We start from the raw sequence: 17,951 nt of genomic DNA, 5'->3' as shown, positions 1-17,951 counted from the left end.
ATCCTAAATATTCCACATTGTCTCTCACTAATATGAGGCCATGAATCTGTATGTGTAACAATTGTTTATAGCAACTTTATAAGTCAGCATGATACGTAAGTTGCGATCATCTTTAATTCACCATTGTGACGTATATAGTAGAGAGATATATGTACCGTATTCTGCAAATAAACAATCACAAGTGGATCAAGAAATTCTTTTTAATGCTCTATTTTCCATAACCAACAATGTATATAACAGCAGTCGTGGTCAAAATAGGCAAACAGATATAAAAGATGACCATTATATGAGAAAATTTTATATTTGCTCGTATTTTAAAATAAATTGAGCGTAGTGTAGTTTAACATATTAGTAAACACAAGCATCTAAAATGAAGACTTCTCCAATACACAACAAATATCTACGCATTTAAAATTACAATATGCCTTTTTTCTTTCTTTTTTTTTTAAATGTAAAAAAGCTCAAAAGCTACTTTCAGGTTAGTGTGGGATTTATACATGTCTGTTGTTGCTGCTCAGCAGTTTGGGATAAGCGGTCCCGATAGAGCGACCATGTCTGTGCACCACCATCTCCAGCTGGTACTCATCCATATTGACCACGGCTGTGGTGGTCTTCTCAGTGGACGTGAGGAACAGGATGGTAAAGATGGCCATCTCAAACTCAGGACTCACACCAACAAAGGCGCTGGCCACTGGCTTGACCAAACCATGCCAGCTGAACTGCACGTTCAACACATGGTCATCATCATCAGGCTGCGTGGGAGAGAAACAAATACATATTCAGCAAAGCCTGCACACAGAACAATCAATTATTATCTATTTTAATGTTATCTTCAGGTTTATTGATGAAAGAAGTACCACATCATTGTCCCTGGCTTTGTAGCCCTTGTAATCAAGAAGATTCTGCTTCTCTTGCAAGTAAAACTGGACCCAGTTGTGTAGACCCATGATTTCTCTGCCAAACTTGGTTTCCCCAACAAACACATGCTCAAATCCACTGGAGTCCTCTCTTTTTGGAAAAAAGAAAGCGATGTATTTTATAATTAGAGCAGAAAGGGAATAAAAGATGTTTTGTGTTACATTGGTGTGTGTTGCTTACCCTCCATTTCTGTCTCTATGATAAAGACGGAACCACATGTAGTACAACTGACTCTTAAACTGTCTCAGATCTGAGCGTGATTTCCTCTTACCAATCAGGTACCGGTGGGCACGCTGAGGGAGTAAAACATGATTAATATAAAACAGTTTTAACTAATGACCCCAGAATCATCATGCACCCTTCAACACTTTTTTCCTCTTGCCATAATAAGCAGCTTCCAAGAACAGGGTGTGACAAGAAACAACCACAGTGTTTTGGTTAGCAACGAGAAAAAAAGTAAACTTGTCTTTACATGCAGTACTTTAAAGACTTTTCAACTATTCATTTTTGTTATTGCCTTTAGAAACAAGAGAAGGAGATTTCTTATTTGGTAAAGGGAATAATTTGAGTCATTCTGTACCTTCATGACCGCTGTATCTAAAATAGCATCCAGAAAGGAGTTATTTTCGGTCACCTCCTCAGTGGTCACCCTCTCTGCCACACCAGTGGACCTCTCATAGTTGTCCAAAAGCTTCATGAAACCTGTTGAGAGGTGAGAAAAATCACCATTTAAAATGACAAAAGACCATTTTTGTTGGTGAAAACAATTTTATTTCTGGGAATTTTGGTAGTTATGTATCATATTCATACACATGTAAATGGAAGAAATAACTTCCTTAACTTTGTCTCTCCGAACATTTTGTGAAAATTTTTAAAGTCTTAAATACTTCAAAAACAAAGCAGAAAGCCAAAACGTATGCTCCTCAAGGTCAAAATATTATTTTCTTTTGTATGTTAATAAATGTGCCTTACAAAACTGGTATGCTCCCTGTCTTGCTTTGTAAATGTGAAAATGTGTAATAAAAATTTTTAATCATGTCCATTTTACTATCCTTTTCAACGGCATAAATCCAAAAAGAGGTTATCTGATTTAAGTTTATATGCATGAGGGTTTCAAAATAACATTTTAGATTCTAATTTTTTTTGGTAGTGTTGCATAAAGCAACCAATATATAAGTGGTCAAAAGCAGGGAATGAATGCAGCATAAACCAGCACTCAAAATTCCATCAAACAACTTTAAAGATTAACTGCCTGCCTAAACACGCAACTCTTGGTGTGTCTCTATTAAATGTTTCAGCGCAGCTTTTCTTTTTTGCAAACTGACAGAATGATTAAAAAGGGTTAGAAGCTTTTTTCTTAAGGTGTTGCATTTTACAAAAGAAACATACGTGCATAAGTGGTAATGTTGTTCAATTTGGCCTCATCGACACTGGAAAACAGCGGGGATGAGGCATGGTCTACTGCACTTGTGCTTCCCTGGGGAATGTAACCAGCTTTGCCCTAAAAGAAATGTTAGATGTTTTAATGTAATACATGATCTGTCACTATACTTCATATTGTGGGACATTAGAAAATACTGACACCTGTAGTGTTATATTGTAATCAGTTCCAGGCTTCAGGCGATTCACATCCAGCTTCCAGAGCTCATTGAAAATATTCGAAAGCTCCTGGTTGACAGTTTGACTGAGTGTGTAGGAAAAAAAAAAAAAAAAAAACTGTATAAATTCATGTATACAGATAAAATTAAAAGCAATTAATTAAAATAATTTACCTTGCTGCATCACTGAAATTAAACAGTGCCAACAGCACAAGGATCCATCCACAATCATACCTGCAACATACAAACATAATGTGTACTGAGTTTGTTTGTACAGTATTTTTCATGCCAGCTACCTACTTAAATTGAAATAAATTATGCAGTGATATAATTTACGTTGATAACACTTAACCTGCCCCAGCAGATATTCTAATAAATGATTAACATTAAACACATGAACTTACAAACACAAATGCAACTTAAGAGGTCCCAAAAACAAGATAAAAACATCACTACGTTAAACTGAATGACCTTTTGTAAAAACATTCTGCTTTTTAAAATTATGTTTAAAGACGTACAAGCGTAAATGCCAAACGTAAAAAAGTGTTCAACATACCCCCTGCGCATGATTGTGGCTATGAAGAGAGTAAGTTACACAGATGAAAGCGAATTTGTGTCGTTTTCCTCTTTTGTTGAGGGTCTTTTATAGCACGCCCAGTGAAGTGACCCCTGACGATGTCACCCAAATACGTTGACTGAGTAAACTATTTGCTTATAGAAAAAGAATAATGGAGTAGAATGAAAATGTACGCCACAAGAGAACTCAAGTGGGCGGGGCTTAGGGGAAGTTGCCTATGATTGGTCAAGAACGGTAGACAGTGTATTTTTTTAAATTATTTACTATTTTGATTTTATTTTCATTATTTAGGGTTAAATTATGCTACAGAACGCCGAAGAAGCAGTACGCAGCACTTTGTCACAAGGTACTTCTTTCTCTACGCTGGTCGGGACGGACCAACCACAATAATTTTGATTTAATAATTTTTATAGAGACAACAAAGGAAGATTCCCATTAGTATATCAGATAGTACAAGTTTGAATGAAAACGATAATAAATTTCAGTGCAAAAATATATTCAATAAGACAGACTTAATGGAAGCACAGGAAACAGTCACACATTATAAGGACTGAATCATTTCATCAGTTTATTTCTAAAAACTGAAAGCAAAAACAGGATACAAGGTATAACCTGAGTAAAAAACCTGATATTGAAAGCATGGAAGAAATTAAGTTATATCAACAGATCACCTATAAAAGGAAAGAACAACATGAACTTATAAAATACTAGCAAGCAACTATCTGCAGACTGTCCAACAGATGGCGCTGTTTATCAACTAACGGACAGTTCCTTACAATGGTACAAAATCCCCCAAAATAGTTCATTCAATTATTGCAAATAGAAATCGCGATGGGAACTTTAGTATTTAGTTTGGCAGCAATGTTACTCTTAGTAAAATGTTTAGCTTGTAAATTTATGGAAGAATGTGCATTCAAAGTGCATTATACTTCATTCTTTTAAGAAATTCCGCTCTGCCAAGTCATACATCATTGGTTGTCGAATTTACTAACTGACACGCGAATATAACAAGCAAAGCCTGCATGCTTTCAGTGTTTTATTCACCTTTGAAAACGAGCAAAAGTCAATGAAGTACAAACATGTAACTCTGAAATGGTTATGAGTGGCACTATATTTTAAATACATTTTTCAGGTGCTTACAATTTTGTGCACATGCCAGTATTGCATTAAAGATTCATGCTACATGATAGCATTTCCATAAACGAGAACATTATTGCTATCCTTTAAGTACTGCAGCAGTGGAAAAATAATTCACAACGAACTTTTATTAAAGTAACAATATTTTATCCAAATGAGACTTAAATAACATGCAAACCTTTACAAACTGGATGTAAAATATATTGTACAGAGTTTTGCATGCAAATGCGTTAAGCATATGCTGTATCAATGCATGTACTGGCTTTATAAATTGTACAGGTCGAAAACAACTAAAAAGAAAAAGAAACAAAAAGAAAAAAAACCTCCAAACATTTAAGTTTAAGACTGCACCTGGAGCTTTCATTTAAAATATAGATACATGCTAGTTTCATAATTGGCAGTGTACAACTTCAATCTATCAACAATTTAGTAAAATATATCTTTGATTTTGACTGAAAGTGTCATTGTGCTCTTCTGCCACCATAACTGTCACAGATTTTATTTTAGACCAGCAAACTACAGTAGGACTGCTACTCATATCATATCGATCCACAAAAACAAAAATGACCACTAACAATCTGATTAAAAAACAGGGCAGACATTCTTCCATCTACCTTCGGGAGACATAATAATTCATCAAAATGTTCTTAAAAGGCAACTGAAATACTTTAAAATGGTGTTTTGATGAGTTGACATGGCTGTGATTGATATATTTGGCATTCAGATGGAGGTGCGTGTGTGGAGGTGTTGGCAGAGGAATTGGCACAGTCACTTCCGATTAAAGCAGCAGCACTAGGGGTGAGAGTGTCCCTGCAGTGCCCTCACACGTTGGAGTCATCATCCTTCATGTTGGCATTGGGAAATGACGTGGATATCTCCTTGAAGAACTCATCCTCTTTCAGCATACTCTGAGTACAAAACATAACACACAGTTGAGGCTCAAACAGTAAAATTCAGGGGACCTGTTACCACAACTTAAATAAATGCAAAGTTGCAAGTTAAAATCTAATTTATTGTTTTAATTAAACCTTTTAAGTTGCAAACATTATTTTGTAGAGTTCTGTTGACATAATAATGTTGATCATTACATCAACTTAATATAGTCTATAATTTAAACTCAATTTTCTGCAGTTGTCTTTTTTTTTAAATTAGGTTGTAGTAACTTAATGAAATTGTCTTGATAATGGATTTCTATTTCCCAGCATGCTTTGCATAAAACTGGATAAGGAGAATAAATGTTGAAGTTAATGTATTTGTTTTTAGTGAAGGGAAAGACCTGTTAGTGTTTAATGCTGTTATGTTTGACATTTAAAAGAGTTTCTGTAATGTTGAAGTTTTTGTGGTTACCATTGAAGGTAAACACTACATTGACTCTATAAGCAATGACTGCACTAATGCCAGTGACAAGTAATATCTTACTTGTTCATTAAATATATACATGTTAAATAAGTTACGTTTGCATGCGCTATGATAGCTGTTGATTTGAACTGAAATAGATAAGATTAATGCTGCCTTCACGTGCTATAGGAAATTTGATAACACCCACTTCTGAAGTCGTGATTACGAGCTCAAACGCATTCCAAGTTTTAACATGAGAGGGCGTTCATGTGCAACTTTTTACCTAGGAAACTCGTATTTACGATAATTCTGAGAGCACGTGAAAGCAGCATAATTGATTCCAGGGCTACAACTCTGGTAGTTGGAGCAACAATTTTGAGTAATCAACTTAAAAATTTGTGTTTATGCTACAAATTATTAAGTTCTTCTAATTCAATGTAACTTGTTCGTTGAACATAAATTCACTCAAAGCTGTCAAAAATTGATGCCAACTCATTTTGTTGTTGTTGTTGTTGAGCCAACACATTATTTTTTAAAGTGTATAAAGCAACACAATTGAGATCAGATGTGCAGCTGCTCGTTACCGTTAAGTTGTTGATGCCCTCAGAGAAAGCGCCAATCTGCCTTACTGTCCCCTCAGAGTCCTCCATCTGGATCAAAAACAATGCAGAGAGGAGTTTTTGACTATGATTAATCAACTGAACATACAATTCCGGTCAAATATTTGGAATAATTAACTTTTTTTCGCTGCATTTGTTTGATGTAAAAATACAGTAAAAACGGTAATATTGTGAAATATTATTGTAATTTCAAAGAACTGTTTTCTAATGTAATATATTTTAAATGTATTAAATTTATTCCTGTGATGGCAAAGCTGAATTTTAGTCTTCAATGTCACACGATCCTTCAGAAATCATTCTAATATGCTCAATTATTATAAATTATTATTGATGCTCAATTATTAATAATTGTTTTTATTATTATCAATGTTAAATATCTGTTTTTGCTGCATAATATTTTTGTGAAAACTGTGATACATTTTTGTTCAGAATTCTTTGATGAATAGAGAGCATTTAAAGCATTTGAAGTTGAAATGGAAATCTTCAATAATATTATAAATGTTTTTACTGTCACTTTTGATCAAATTAATGCATCCTTGCAAAATAAAAGTATCAATTTCTTTCTTTCTTTTTTATCTTATTTACCCTAACTTTTGAAAGGTCATCATGGTTTTCACAAATACATTAAGCAGCACGACCATATTCAACATTGATAATAAGAAGTGTTTCTTGATGACCAAAATCAGCATATTAAAATGATTTCTGAAGGATCATGTGAAAATTGAGGACTGGAGTAATGCTGCTGAAAATTCAGCTTTATGATCACAGGAAAAAAATTACATCTTAAAATACATTCAAACAGAACATTTTTTTTTTTTTAAATTGTAATAACATGTAAAATATTACTGTTTTTACTGTTTTTTTGATAAAATAAAATGTAGCCTTGGTAATCATAAGAGACCTCCTTCAAAAACATTGGAAGACGCACTTTATTATTTATATATTTATTTATTATTTATTAAATAGTTATTATTTATTATATAACTCCTGAAAATTTCAAAAACGTTCAACCTGACCACCAGACATCATGCACCAGACAGCTTCTATCACTACCTGGTCGAATCGATCTAGGTCATCATCATAGATCTGGAGCTCCATGCCTCTGTAGCCTTTCTGGAAGCTGCGTCCTTTAGGGCATCTCCACATCCATGGGACAAACATACTCTTCATTGTCCTCTTGCTTCTTCTTCCTACCAAAACCTCCAAATGCCAGCTTGTGTGGCTAAATTTGACACACACATAAAAACATGTTTAAACTCCAAAAAGGAATGAATCACACGCCAGTTCTGCAGGAGATGGCCTGGAGATGTTCAGTATCATACCTTGACTTTAGCTGTGGCAGTGAGTAAGGTGTAGTCTGGGTTCTCTAGACAATCCTGTTTGAGTTGCTGGGCCTCAGAACCTACCAGCAGGTTAAAGTGAGTGGCCAGATGCCTCCGCAGCAGAGTCTTATTAGGGGGAATATTTAGTAACAGAGCCATCGTCTCCACATTAAAGCGAGGTTCCAGCACCTGAAACCATGAACAAAATGATGCCCATTTCTTGGAACCAAACTTGCACTTTCTATTACTAAAAGAGATTGGGTCGAGAGCAACAAAAGCAAAAGTTATCTCTAAATGTGGTTTGATTGGCACAGTTTGTCATTTTGCTGACGATTTTATCTAAATTTAATTTCCACTGGAGCAACCTGAGGTTAAGTGCCTTGATAAAGGACCAATATACTTCAAGTGAAATAAAAGAATGAATTGGTGTGATGTCATTTCAAACAAAATCATATCAAAGCTTGTTTGTGCTCTCTTGCTCCGCCTTCTTTGACGTGGAGATCTCCGGTTCATTTCTTCTGTTCAGTCCATTGAGGTCAGACTCGATTAAAAACATGAACACACTAGTGAGTGAGTGAAGATATGAAAAAATAAAAAAATTGCTTATAAATCTCTCATGCTACATCAATCACCAAATACTGGAATTTCAATCTTTTTGAAAATTCAATCTTTTTGTCAACTTGTTTTCTTTCAATTAGGACAGGATTTATATTTCTTTTTTGGAACTGATCGATCTAAGACCTTAAAAAACAGGTATGTAAGCTCAGATAAATGAGTTAAAAAAACATTATTGTGTATAATTTTGTCCATATTAAATAAAATATGAAACTGTTTATCACACTGTTTATCACACTAGTGTGCTTTAATGTTTAACCAGGAAATTTGTTTTGAAATACTTTTAATTTGTACAAAATGGCAAAAGTCAAAAATGACCGGCCTACAAAAAAATAGCTTATAAATCTCTTGTTATGCTATTTTATCATCAAATATTGGATTCAATCTTTTTGTCAACTTGTTTTCTTTAAATTAGGACATGTTTTGTATTTATTTTTGAAACTGATTGATCGTAGGCCTCATTGTGACCAGGAACACCACAAGTTGGCCATTTTGTACAAAATAAAACCATTTCAAAAATAAATTTCCTGGTTAAACATTAAAGCACACTAGTGTGATAAACAGTGCATTTTTTTCATATTTAATGTAAAATTGACAAAATTATCAACAAATAATGCTTTTTTCACTCAAAAACTGAGGTACATAAGCTCAGATAAATAAAGCCTACAATAGATCAGTTCCAAAAATAAATACAAAACCTGTCCTAATTGAAAGAAAATAAGCTAATAAAAAGATTGAATTCAATATTTGTTAATAAGGTAGCATAACGAGAGATTTATAAGCAATTTTTTGCAGGCTGGTCATTTTTGACCAGGAACATCACAAGTGTTATAGGGTTTTCAACACAGCACAAGGGTTAAAGCAGTCTTTTGTATAAAGTGCTATATACGTGACTCAGCTTGAATGAAGTGCCAAATTGCAGAGCTTGTGCAAACATATCCACATCGCTATGTTCGGATGATCAGGGTGCTTTCACACTTGGTTTAATTGCTTGATCCAAACCAGAGTGCAAATGCTCCCCCTGCCCATGCTGGTCTGTGTTCACATTATATTATTTATGTCCGAACTGCAGTATTCTTGCATCATCAAGCTGCAGCCACGTACCCATGTTGCTAGGTAATGGCTATGAAGGAGAAGGCATCAAAATGCTTGCATCACTTTTGTTTCTCTTTTTATTTTGAATCTTTGGTTGTGTTTCCAAAGCATCAGCACAAATGTACCATTATCTGCCGCAAATGTACCATTTCTGCTGAAGGCGGGCAGAAATTAGATATACTCTCTGTTCAAGAACTTTGCTGCAAGTATATCGGGGCCTTAAGGGGTACAGTGTTCATAGATCAACTCTTTTAGGCTTTTAACTTACAACTTTTCGGTTACCAGTGCAGCTCTTTAACTATTTCAACCAATAACCTAAACTAATACAAAGACGTTTCTCACCATCAGTCCTCCATGTACTCCACTGCCCCTCAGGTTGGGTGCATATTCAGCCAGGTCAACGGACCGCAGCCACTCCATCACACGGTGGTTGGTCCATTGAGAGATCTCAGCAGGACTTATGTTGTTCTGAAATGATGGCAAGCATAAGGATTGCTAGTACAAGTACAAAAATAAGAGGATAGCACAAATTAGAGTTTGGTCTCTCTTCCTACCTCATCTGAAGGTCTTCGCCGTAGACAGTTGGGGTCATAGTTGTTGAGCCGGAGCACCTGGATGGCTCTTTTAATACTGAGGTGATGTAAAACACTGCCTACTTTCAGAGATAACAGGTCATCCTATTCAGCAGGAGAAGAAAAACATTACTAAAATGCTACCATTTGTTGGTTACCTTTTTATGAAAACTGATGCTACTCAATGAACCGAACAACTTGTTTCTTATTACAATACCATTCAAAAGTTTAAGGGTAGTAAAATTATATTTATTTATGAATGAATACATTTATTCAGTTAGGACACATTAAAATGTTACAAAAAATCAATTTCAAATAATTGCTGTTCTTTTGAACTTTATATTCCTCAAAGAACCCTGAAAAAAAAAAATCATGTTTTCCACAAAAATATTAGGCAGCATAACTGTTCTCAACCTTGATGATAATAAGAAACATTTTATTGAGCAGCAAATCAGCATATTAGAATGATTTCTGAAGGATCAAGTGACACTGAAGACTGGTGCTGATGATGCTGAAAATTCAGCTTTACCATCACAAGAATAAATTACATTTTAATATATATTAAAATAGAAAACAGTCCTTTTAAATTGACTAAAACAAGACTAACCACAGTCATATAGTGAAGCATCCGTCCATCCACACGGCCCTCGTCAAACTGAGTCTTGTACTGTGGGAGGCCGATGTCATCAAGCCACCCTAGAACAGAAGGAAAGAGGTAACAGCTCAAATACAGTTCAATCAGTTTTGAAACAATCGAGAAAATTATTCAGTCTGATTGTTAGCCTTAATTTAACAAACCAATATATGACACTGTGAATAAATAAACATCCATTCCTTACTTGTCACCCAGTGGTAGTCTAGTTTGCTCTTGTTGTCATCTTCCTCTGAGCCCAGTGCCTGCAGGGCCAGCTGGAGTTTCTTTCTGTGGAGAGGATGTTTTATTCCCAGCTCCTGCATAGAGAGGGCAGAACAGTCCTTAAACATGAACTTCAGAAGGAAAACTGATTATTACCAGGTTTAAATGTGGTCTCAGAAGTTTGGACTTGGACAGAAGTTTGTTCTCATCCTGGTTCTGAGTAATGAGAACTCACTCTTTCCAGATCCTGCTGGGATGCCTGCAAGAGCGTCTGGCCAGAGGAGACCCACTGTCTTGCCAAACTCACGTACAACCCCAGTCCCTGCTCCTGCATCCAATCACACACCTGCTCCCGGGACCAGCGTGCAAATGGCGCATCCAGCTCACTGGAAAACACAAACTAACACATCTTACAAGACTGATGGAGATATTTGCCATTTGACTGCATGTATTACTAAAATGTCACTCTGACAACAAAATAAAAGAGTTTTTAATGAGGAACTGAACCAATGAATCAATAACTAGCAGCACAAGCTATATGCATGTGAGCCTGTCACCAAGGCGTCTTTACCAACAGCAGATCTTTCCATTTTGAGAAGGCGCTCTATCCCGTGTCTCTGTAAATACTGACCTGTTGGTGTTCTGCAGGTCACGTGACCAGCCCAGCCTGGGCCCAGCTGTGGCTCTGACTCCACCCCGTTTAAACTCACTCTCTGATAGGTTATCATCCAGGTTGAATGTGGTTGATTGACTTCTTTTGAGTCTTCAGAGAAGAGGAGAAAGTCATTTGTATCATGTTCATCTCAAATTGAGGTAGGTTAACTAAGCAGACTACAGATTTTTTTTAAGCATAATATATGTTATAAAAAATGTTTCACAAGCCAGAACTTCAAATGCCAGACTGCTACATTTAGTGTGATGTTTTATACATTTATAAATTATGTTCATGTAAAAAAAGGTTACTTGGAGTTAAAGAAAATTAAAACTTTTTTTTTTTTTAATCACATAACCCCACCCCCATGTTTTATTATTTTGCATCAACAACATTCATTATAAGTAATAAAGAATATTTGTAATATAATAATACTTATCATAATAGATTAATAATATTGTTATAATATTATAGTATTTATTGATATTTTATGTTAGCTTTTATTTTTATATTTTCAGTTCTTTTTAATTTTAGTTTACATTTTATTAATTTTGTTATGTGCATGTCATTTTTATTAGTTTTTTTAATATTTGCATTTAGCTTTAATTTATTTTTATTTCAGTTTTAGTAATTTTAGCACTTTAGCTTAAACTTATTTTTATTTAGTTGCCAAAGCAATTTAGTTTTTCGTCTAATATTAATATTTTATTTTAATACTTTTCAATACTTACTTTTCAATATTTTATTGCTTTTTCTTAATTAACTAAAACTATTAAAAGTTGTTTTTTTTAACAACACTGCTAGGATGAAATAAGCTGGATAAGGAATGTCCAAAACATCCACTGCATCTCTGATTCAGACTCACTTTCCAAAGAGTGCTTTGATTCCTTTAGACTTTTTCTTGCCCTCCGGCGAAATGGGGAGAGTGTGTGTGCTGTCACTGTCAGCTGACCTCTGCGGCATGCCTGCCAGATCCAGATGGTCAGTGCCGTCCCTCTCTGTCTCAGCTGTACAAACAAACACAAACACAAGTCCTGTTGTCACCACAAAACAACACATTACCCATAATGCCATGGCCAGTTAAGCATCAAATAAACTGAGGATTATGGGAAGTAAGAAAAAACAAGGCAGCTTTTCAGTTGGAGACCAGAGCAGTAAAAATGTCATGAATAACAGGAAGTTCAAAAGAAAGAGTTAGAAAATTACAGTGTCTTCCTTGAACTACTGGAATCAGCATCATGGGGCAAGATTGCAGATGACTTCTCGTCTGGACTGAAGAACAACTGGATTGGGTTTATTTTAAGAGTGGAACCATGGAACAAAGTCACATGCTGACATGCAAGTTAACACAATGGAAGTAATAACATCTCTGTAATAGAATGGCACTAAATCCAGCCTGAACATACATTCTTATGGTAATCTAGATGTGAAGGGCACATATAGAGCTGTGAGAATGTGGTAAGAATATCTGAGTGCCTGGTAATGTGGTCACAAAATAACATGCGATGAGGACAGAACCTCCATATTCTTCATCTCAAATGGCTCACGCTGGTTACCACATGAGCTCAATGATTAAACACGTCTATTTAGACTATTATTTTTACAAGAAGACTTCAAAAAAACCATAATCGTCATTACCTCATTTAATATCATCTCCTGCTATGAAGTACAGAAATGAAAATAACAACTTTGACCTATACCAAATTGCTTACTTTCAGAAAGACAGAATTTTTGGAATCTTAATCTAAAATAAACTATGCGGTCACTTCTACAATATGTTAGAGATCACAATCATTAACGTTTTCAAAATCAATAAAATACTTGTTGCATCTCTGTGTTTAATATAGCAACTGAAAAATGTAATTCCTCAAGCACCCTTGAGTCTCAAGTATGACTATAAATTTGCTTAAAGAGGACCTACTATGCTTTTTTAGTGTGTAATGTTGCTGTTTGAGCATGAAAAAGGTCTGCAAAATTACAAAGCATAAAGTCCACTCCAAAGGGAGTTATACTTTTTATCAGTACACACTGTTTCTGAACTCCCTGAAAGCCCTCGACAGTAGTCTTGTGTTTTCTTCCAGGAACGTACACATCACAATATTCCTCATTTAAATAATTTCATCCAGGGTATACACGAAAAAGAAATGAGACGTGGTTGAGTTGCGTCAAAGTCCCTTTCAAGGAAAGTCTGTTCACTCAGCGGCCATATTTGCAACGCCTCCGGGCAGCTATTTCCGGCATCCAAGACCAAGTCCTGTCTATTTGAAAGGGGGAATCCTGACATCTCAAAAACTGCTGGCTGAACTCACAATTAAATAACATATTTAAAATCAGCAACAAAATCTGACATAAACTGTCCAATAAATGTTGTTTCTTATGATCAAATAGTGTTAAAAAAGCTTATTTTTCAGGCTTGACCAGCCAATGCGCAATGTCCTAAGCATGAGTCTCAGGTTTCTACGGGAACCGGAGCTTCTAACCAGAGATCGTATTATTATAGGGAGATGAGAGAGTCTGTATCTCTTACCATTGGAGAAAGCGTAACGGCTAACTTAATCACGTGCGGCACCTCTCAGCCTATCGTGTAATGGCAGTGACATCAGTCGCAACATTCCCTAGTCTGCCTTCTCTTAAAAAAATACATTTTTATCAAGCTAAAATCTACATATAGTTCCCAACGAAAGTATTGTTTAGTGTAAAACATGCTGAAGATTAGAAAACAGGCTGTCGATTAATTAAATGATTATTTCCCCACAAAAGCTGTTTAATCAGCATAGTGAAGCCTCTCATCCATTGACATCCATTCAAAAAACAGCCTATGGTCTCATTCCCTGCGTACCGCCGGGGGCGGAGCATTAGCATTAGCCGTTGTGCTTTTTTGGCTAAAGGTTGCAGGCTTGCCTTCCAGTGGCTTTGCTTCTAACGACAGCTGCAGTGATGCAATGACTTTTACTTAGAAGGCGGGACATATTCCGCCATATTGCGCGTTGCAGTTTCTCCCATTCATAAGTAATAGAAGTGAACAGTCTTTCTGTATCTATAGTCTTTGGTTGCGTTATTAGTATGTTGAAACTTACGGTTATGGTAAGGGGCGTGACATTTCCGAAACACGCTGAAAGTGGTTGACAAATCACAAAACACTGCTCCAGCCGACCAATCAGAGCACACTGTGCTTTTTGGAAGGAGGAGCTTCATAGAGACAGGATTTATTAGAGACAAATATTGTGTTTTTGAACAATCAAGCATGAAAACCTAGTAGACCCCAAAAACAAAATCAAGTCTTTGTAAAAGGGCATAATTTGCCTCTTTAATAGCAGAAGCAGTGAGTATGTTTGATATGGTACAACATTGTCAGAGAGCCAATAGATTATGTTTGGAATGAAATGCATTGCGTTGAAGGATTTTTCCTTAAAGGGAAAGAAATAAAAACACACCACATCTGCTTTGTCTTTCTCCAGAGAGGCCATACAGCAGGTCTAGACCATAAATGAGTGTCTGTACTGCTGCTAAAACAGATGCATACATACAGTACCAGGCATATGTTTGACTCATGATCATTTTTAGTCTAAAAGTCTGTATGTCCAAACATTTGTCCGTTACTGTATATACAACCAGAGCAGTCTGTTTTCCAAAGTTATTGGAGCTTTTTTGATAACAGTAAAACTTTAGCTGTCCAAGGGAATATTTATCTAGAAGTCTCACCCAAATTAGGGGCACTAGCAGTCCTCTTCCCTCCCTTGATCTTGAAGAATCCCCGTCCAAAGGAAGATCTCATTTTCCTGGTGCCGAAGCTGTCATCCTCAGCAGTACGAGAGGAGCTTGGGGATTTGGGTGGTAGAGTTGTAATCTTGTTGAACTCATCAAAAGCTTTGCTCTAAAAGAGCAGGAAGAAAACATTTCAGAAACCTCAAATAACTTCATGTATGTAATATAAAGAAGCATTCTATTAATATAATATATTATATTATATTATATTATATTATATTATATTATCAGAATTACCTCTGCTGGCCTCTGATCTACTGCTAATGGCCTCTAGAATTAAAAATTGCACAATAGAAATTGTTTATCTCACTTTAAATCCTCACAATTACACTGCAAGTATTCAATATACTGCCTATCCATAATGAAAACTAATATTTTTTTTTAGTCTTGAGTAAGCTGAAATTCACCTTTTCACTGGCTTTTTCATCGAGGTTGTCCTGGCTTCCTGATTTTGTGACATCTGATGTTCTGAAACATGAAAAGACATTTTTACCATCACTATTTCCAACATACAGATGTTCATAAGTGACATCTTCTAGGTATCAAACCATCATGTTAAGGTGTCAGACACACACTTAGTTTCACAATAATAGTGGCATTTCAGGTTAGCCAAAAACTGGCATTTCAAAATGTGCCATTATTGTAACCGAGCTCCACTAGACACACATACTCACTCAGGACTCTCATGTAATGGGGTCTCCTGTGATTGTGTTGGCTCCTGACACTCTTTATCACTACAAAGGACAAACACACAAGCATTGGGATGCAGAGGTGGTGGCAAAGCATGATGGGTAAGCTGTGAGGTGTATAGACAGACATACACTGATGTTCTAAAAGTGAGAAAGTGACACTATTAAACACTACAGAATGAGGAGATAGCATAACGAAGGTGACAGTCATGAACTCTGATATAGATAATAGATAAAAGGCATTTCATAAGACAAGAAAGGATGGAAAGATGCTGCTATCATAAAAACACAAGAAAGGAAAAGCCTTCAGAGGTGCAACATGGAGAATGGGATGCTTAGCTAGTATGCTGTAACATAGGTGGGATGCTTCGGGATGTAAACCTACAGCCAGAGCTATAATATGAAAGAATGTTTGCTTGTCCAGAGTTTGCCAGATGATGAGTCTGCATGAAAAAAAAAACCTCAGCAGACACAAGGTGTGTTTTAATGTAATGATCTGAGACTGTACCTTGATGACTGCATGTGTTCCAGTACTGGATCACTGTCTGCTTTGTCTGGGGATGATACTGTGAACGATGGCACTTGGAGTGTACTGACAAATGTAGCCGCCTACATATGAAGAGAATATGCAAAGGTGAATTCACAACAGTGAATTCAAACAATCTTTCAAGCATAAACTTACAATATTTTTTTAAAAATACAATATTTTATATAAGGTAATTTAATACATCATTTTGATTAAGCCTTTTTATTAAGGTTTTTTTTTGTTTTGCATTTTGACATTTTTGACAAAGTACATTTTCCCCTGATTAAATATTCAGATTTTTTCTGTAATTCCCTCATTATTGTAAAACAGTAAAAAAAAAAAAAATTCTATTTTTCTACTTGAAAATATTTTTTCTACTTTTGCATCAGCATGTACACCTTTCATCATATATAAATTACTATTTAAATAATGCGAGTTTTTTTTCTATTCAAGGGAGCATTATTGTTCACTAAAACTATTAAAAAAATAATTTTCGTTAATTGAAATAAAACGATGTGGTGTAATACTATCAAAAAATAAGAATCAATCATTTTTAAGATAAAAAAAAAAACTAACTTTTTAATTTAATTAATTTTTAATTAAATAAAAGAACTGTTGCATTCACAATTAACTGAAATAAAATAAATTAAGGCGAAAAACAAACTAATAAAAAAAAAAATGACAAAAACACAATTACTAAAACTAAAATGAAAATAAAAAATATATAAAAATAAAAGCTAATTCAACAGCAATTAATAATATAATATAAATATATATATACAGTATATATAAATAATACTAAAATAACATGGCAAATTTCATTAACATTAACAACAGTTTTGGGAGTACTTCATTGAAAAAGTTTGAGAAATCCTACTGCATACGACACATTTCAATGATCCATCACCTTTAAACAGTAATATCTGAAGACATTCAGTCACTCCATGACAAGTGACTATCTGCTACTTGGATCATCAGTGACAGTATGACCCACAGGTTGACATGCTACATGTACTGCAAGTGTTCAATTTTGCTTTTAGCCTAAAAAAACACCATCAACACAACTTTGCTGAACTGTCAATCAGCCTGTGTTGCTCTAAATTAAGAATAATTATAGTTTGCAGTGCAGTGATTTCATATTAGGCACGGCAAAACAAAATATAGTTCTTTAACAAGGTTGCAGACTAACCAACAAAAGTGAATGGTGTAACCTCGAGGGAAATATTATATGGATTTTGTTGGTCTGAAAAGAAAACTGTACCTCATTTTGACCCCTCACAGCAACTTCCTCTGTGTAAGCGAGCAGAGACTTCTCCGTGTCCATGGAAACGGAGAGGGCGGTGGACATGGATAGGGAGCTGTCGCTGTTGCTCTCATCACTGTCTCCGTCTTTGACCTTATCTGATAAGAAAGACAGGAGAGGAGGGAGATTAGATCATTAGCTGGGGAAACAAGCCACACAGCACCATAAGAACAAATACAGCCTGTCACTTAACAACAGCCTGTTATGGGATTTAACTAATTGGGTGAATCTCTAGAAAATAATATAATATAATATAATATAATATAATATAATAAAAACCATTAATAAATATTTAAATAGTACATAAATAATACTAAAATAACAGTGAAAAATGCACTTCATTCACATCCCTTTGGAATTGTTTTTAT

General features: G+C 35.2%; 2 protein-coding genes across 2 annotated transcripts in view; both read right to left on the bottom strand.

Annotated features, from left to right (window-relative positions):
• Positions 1-186: 186 nt before the first annotated feature.
• Positions 187-3,306, bottom strand: endouc (endonuclease, polyU-specific C). Its single transcript, XM_051870322.1, has 8 exons — positions 3,073-3,306; positions 2,691-2,750; positions 2,503-2,602; positions 2,308-2,419; positions 1,499-1,620; positions 1,099-1,211; positions 858-1,008; positions 187-752 (listed from the first exon to the last, which is right to left on the bottom strand). Exons 1-8 carry the CDS (start codon positions 3,081-3,083, stop codon positions 492-494), a joined length of 930 nt encoding a protein of 309 aa, XP_051726282.1. The 5' UTR covers positions 3,084-3,306; the 3' UTR covers positions 187-491.
• Positions 3,307-4,116: 810 nt separating this feature from the next.
• ppfibp1b (PPFIA binding protein 1b) overlaps positions 4,117-17,951 on the bottom strand; it is a 29,311-nt gene continuing 15,476 nt past the window's right edge. The window contains 18 exon segments of the mRNA XM_051870321.1: positions 4,117-5,138; positions 6,153-6,218; positions 7,242-7,322; positions 7,324-7,410; positions 7,511-7,699; positions 9,563-9,688; positions 9,775-9,897; positions 10,400-10,488; positions 10,632-10,743; positions 10,884-11,034; positions 11,280-11,411; positions 12,166-12,307; positions 15,003-15,174; positions 15,303-15,335; positions 15,473-15,533; positions 15,740-15,799; positions 16,263-16,363; positions 17,542-17,681. Of these exon segments, the coding sequence (XP_051726281.1) occupies positions 5,052-5,138; positions 6,153-6,218; positions 7,242-7,322; positions 7,324-7,410; positions 7,511-7,699; positions 9,563-9,688; positions 9,775-9,897; positions 10,400-10,488; positions 10,632-10,743; positions 10,884-11,034; positions 11,280-11,411; positions 12,166-12,307; positions 15,003-15,174; positions 15,303-15,335; positions 15,473-15,533; positions 15,740-15,799; positions 16,263-16,363; positions 17,542-17,681 (1,952 nt within the window). The 3' untranslated portion in view covers positions 4,117-5,051.

Source organism: Ctenopharyngodon idella, chromosome 18, assembly GCF_019924925.1.
Source record: "Ctenopharyngodon idella isolate HZGC_01 chromosome 18, HZGC01, whole genome shotgun sequence".
Taxonomy (NCBI): domain Eukaryota; kingdom Metazoa; phylum Chordata; class Actinopteri; order Cypriniformes; family Xenocyprididae; genus Ctenopharyngodon; species Ctenopharyngodon idella.
This window is presented reverse-complemented; position numbering and strand designations above follow the sequence as displayed.

Excerpts from the sequence above, each read along its gene's own strand:
- endouc (XM_051870322.1), bottom strand. Across the intron at positions 2,420-2,502 it reads ATTACAATATAACACTACAG|GGCAAAGCTGGTTACATTCC; the intron begins GTGTCAGTATTT and ends CATTTCTTTTAG. Across the intron at positions 753-857 it reads AAGCCAGGGACAATGATGTG|CCTGATGATGATGACCATGT; the intron begins GTACTTCTTTCA and ends TCTCCCACGCAG.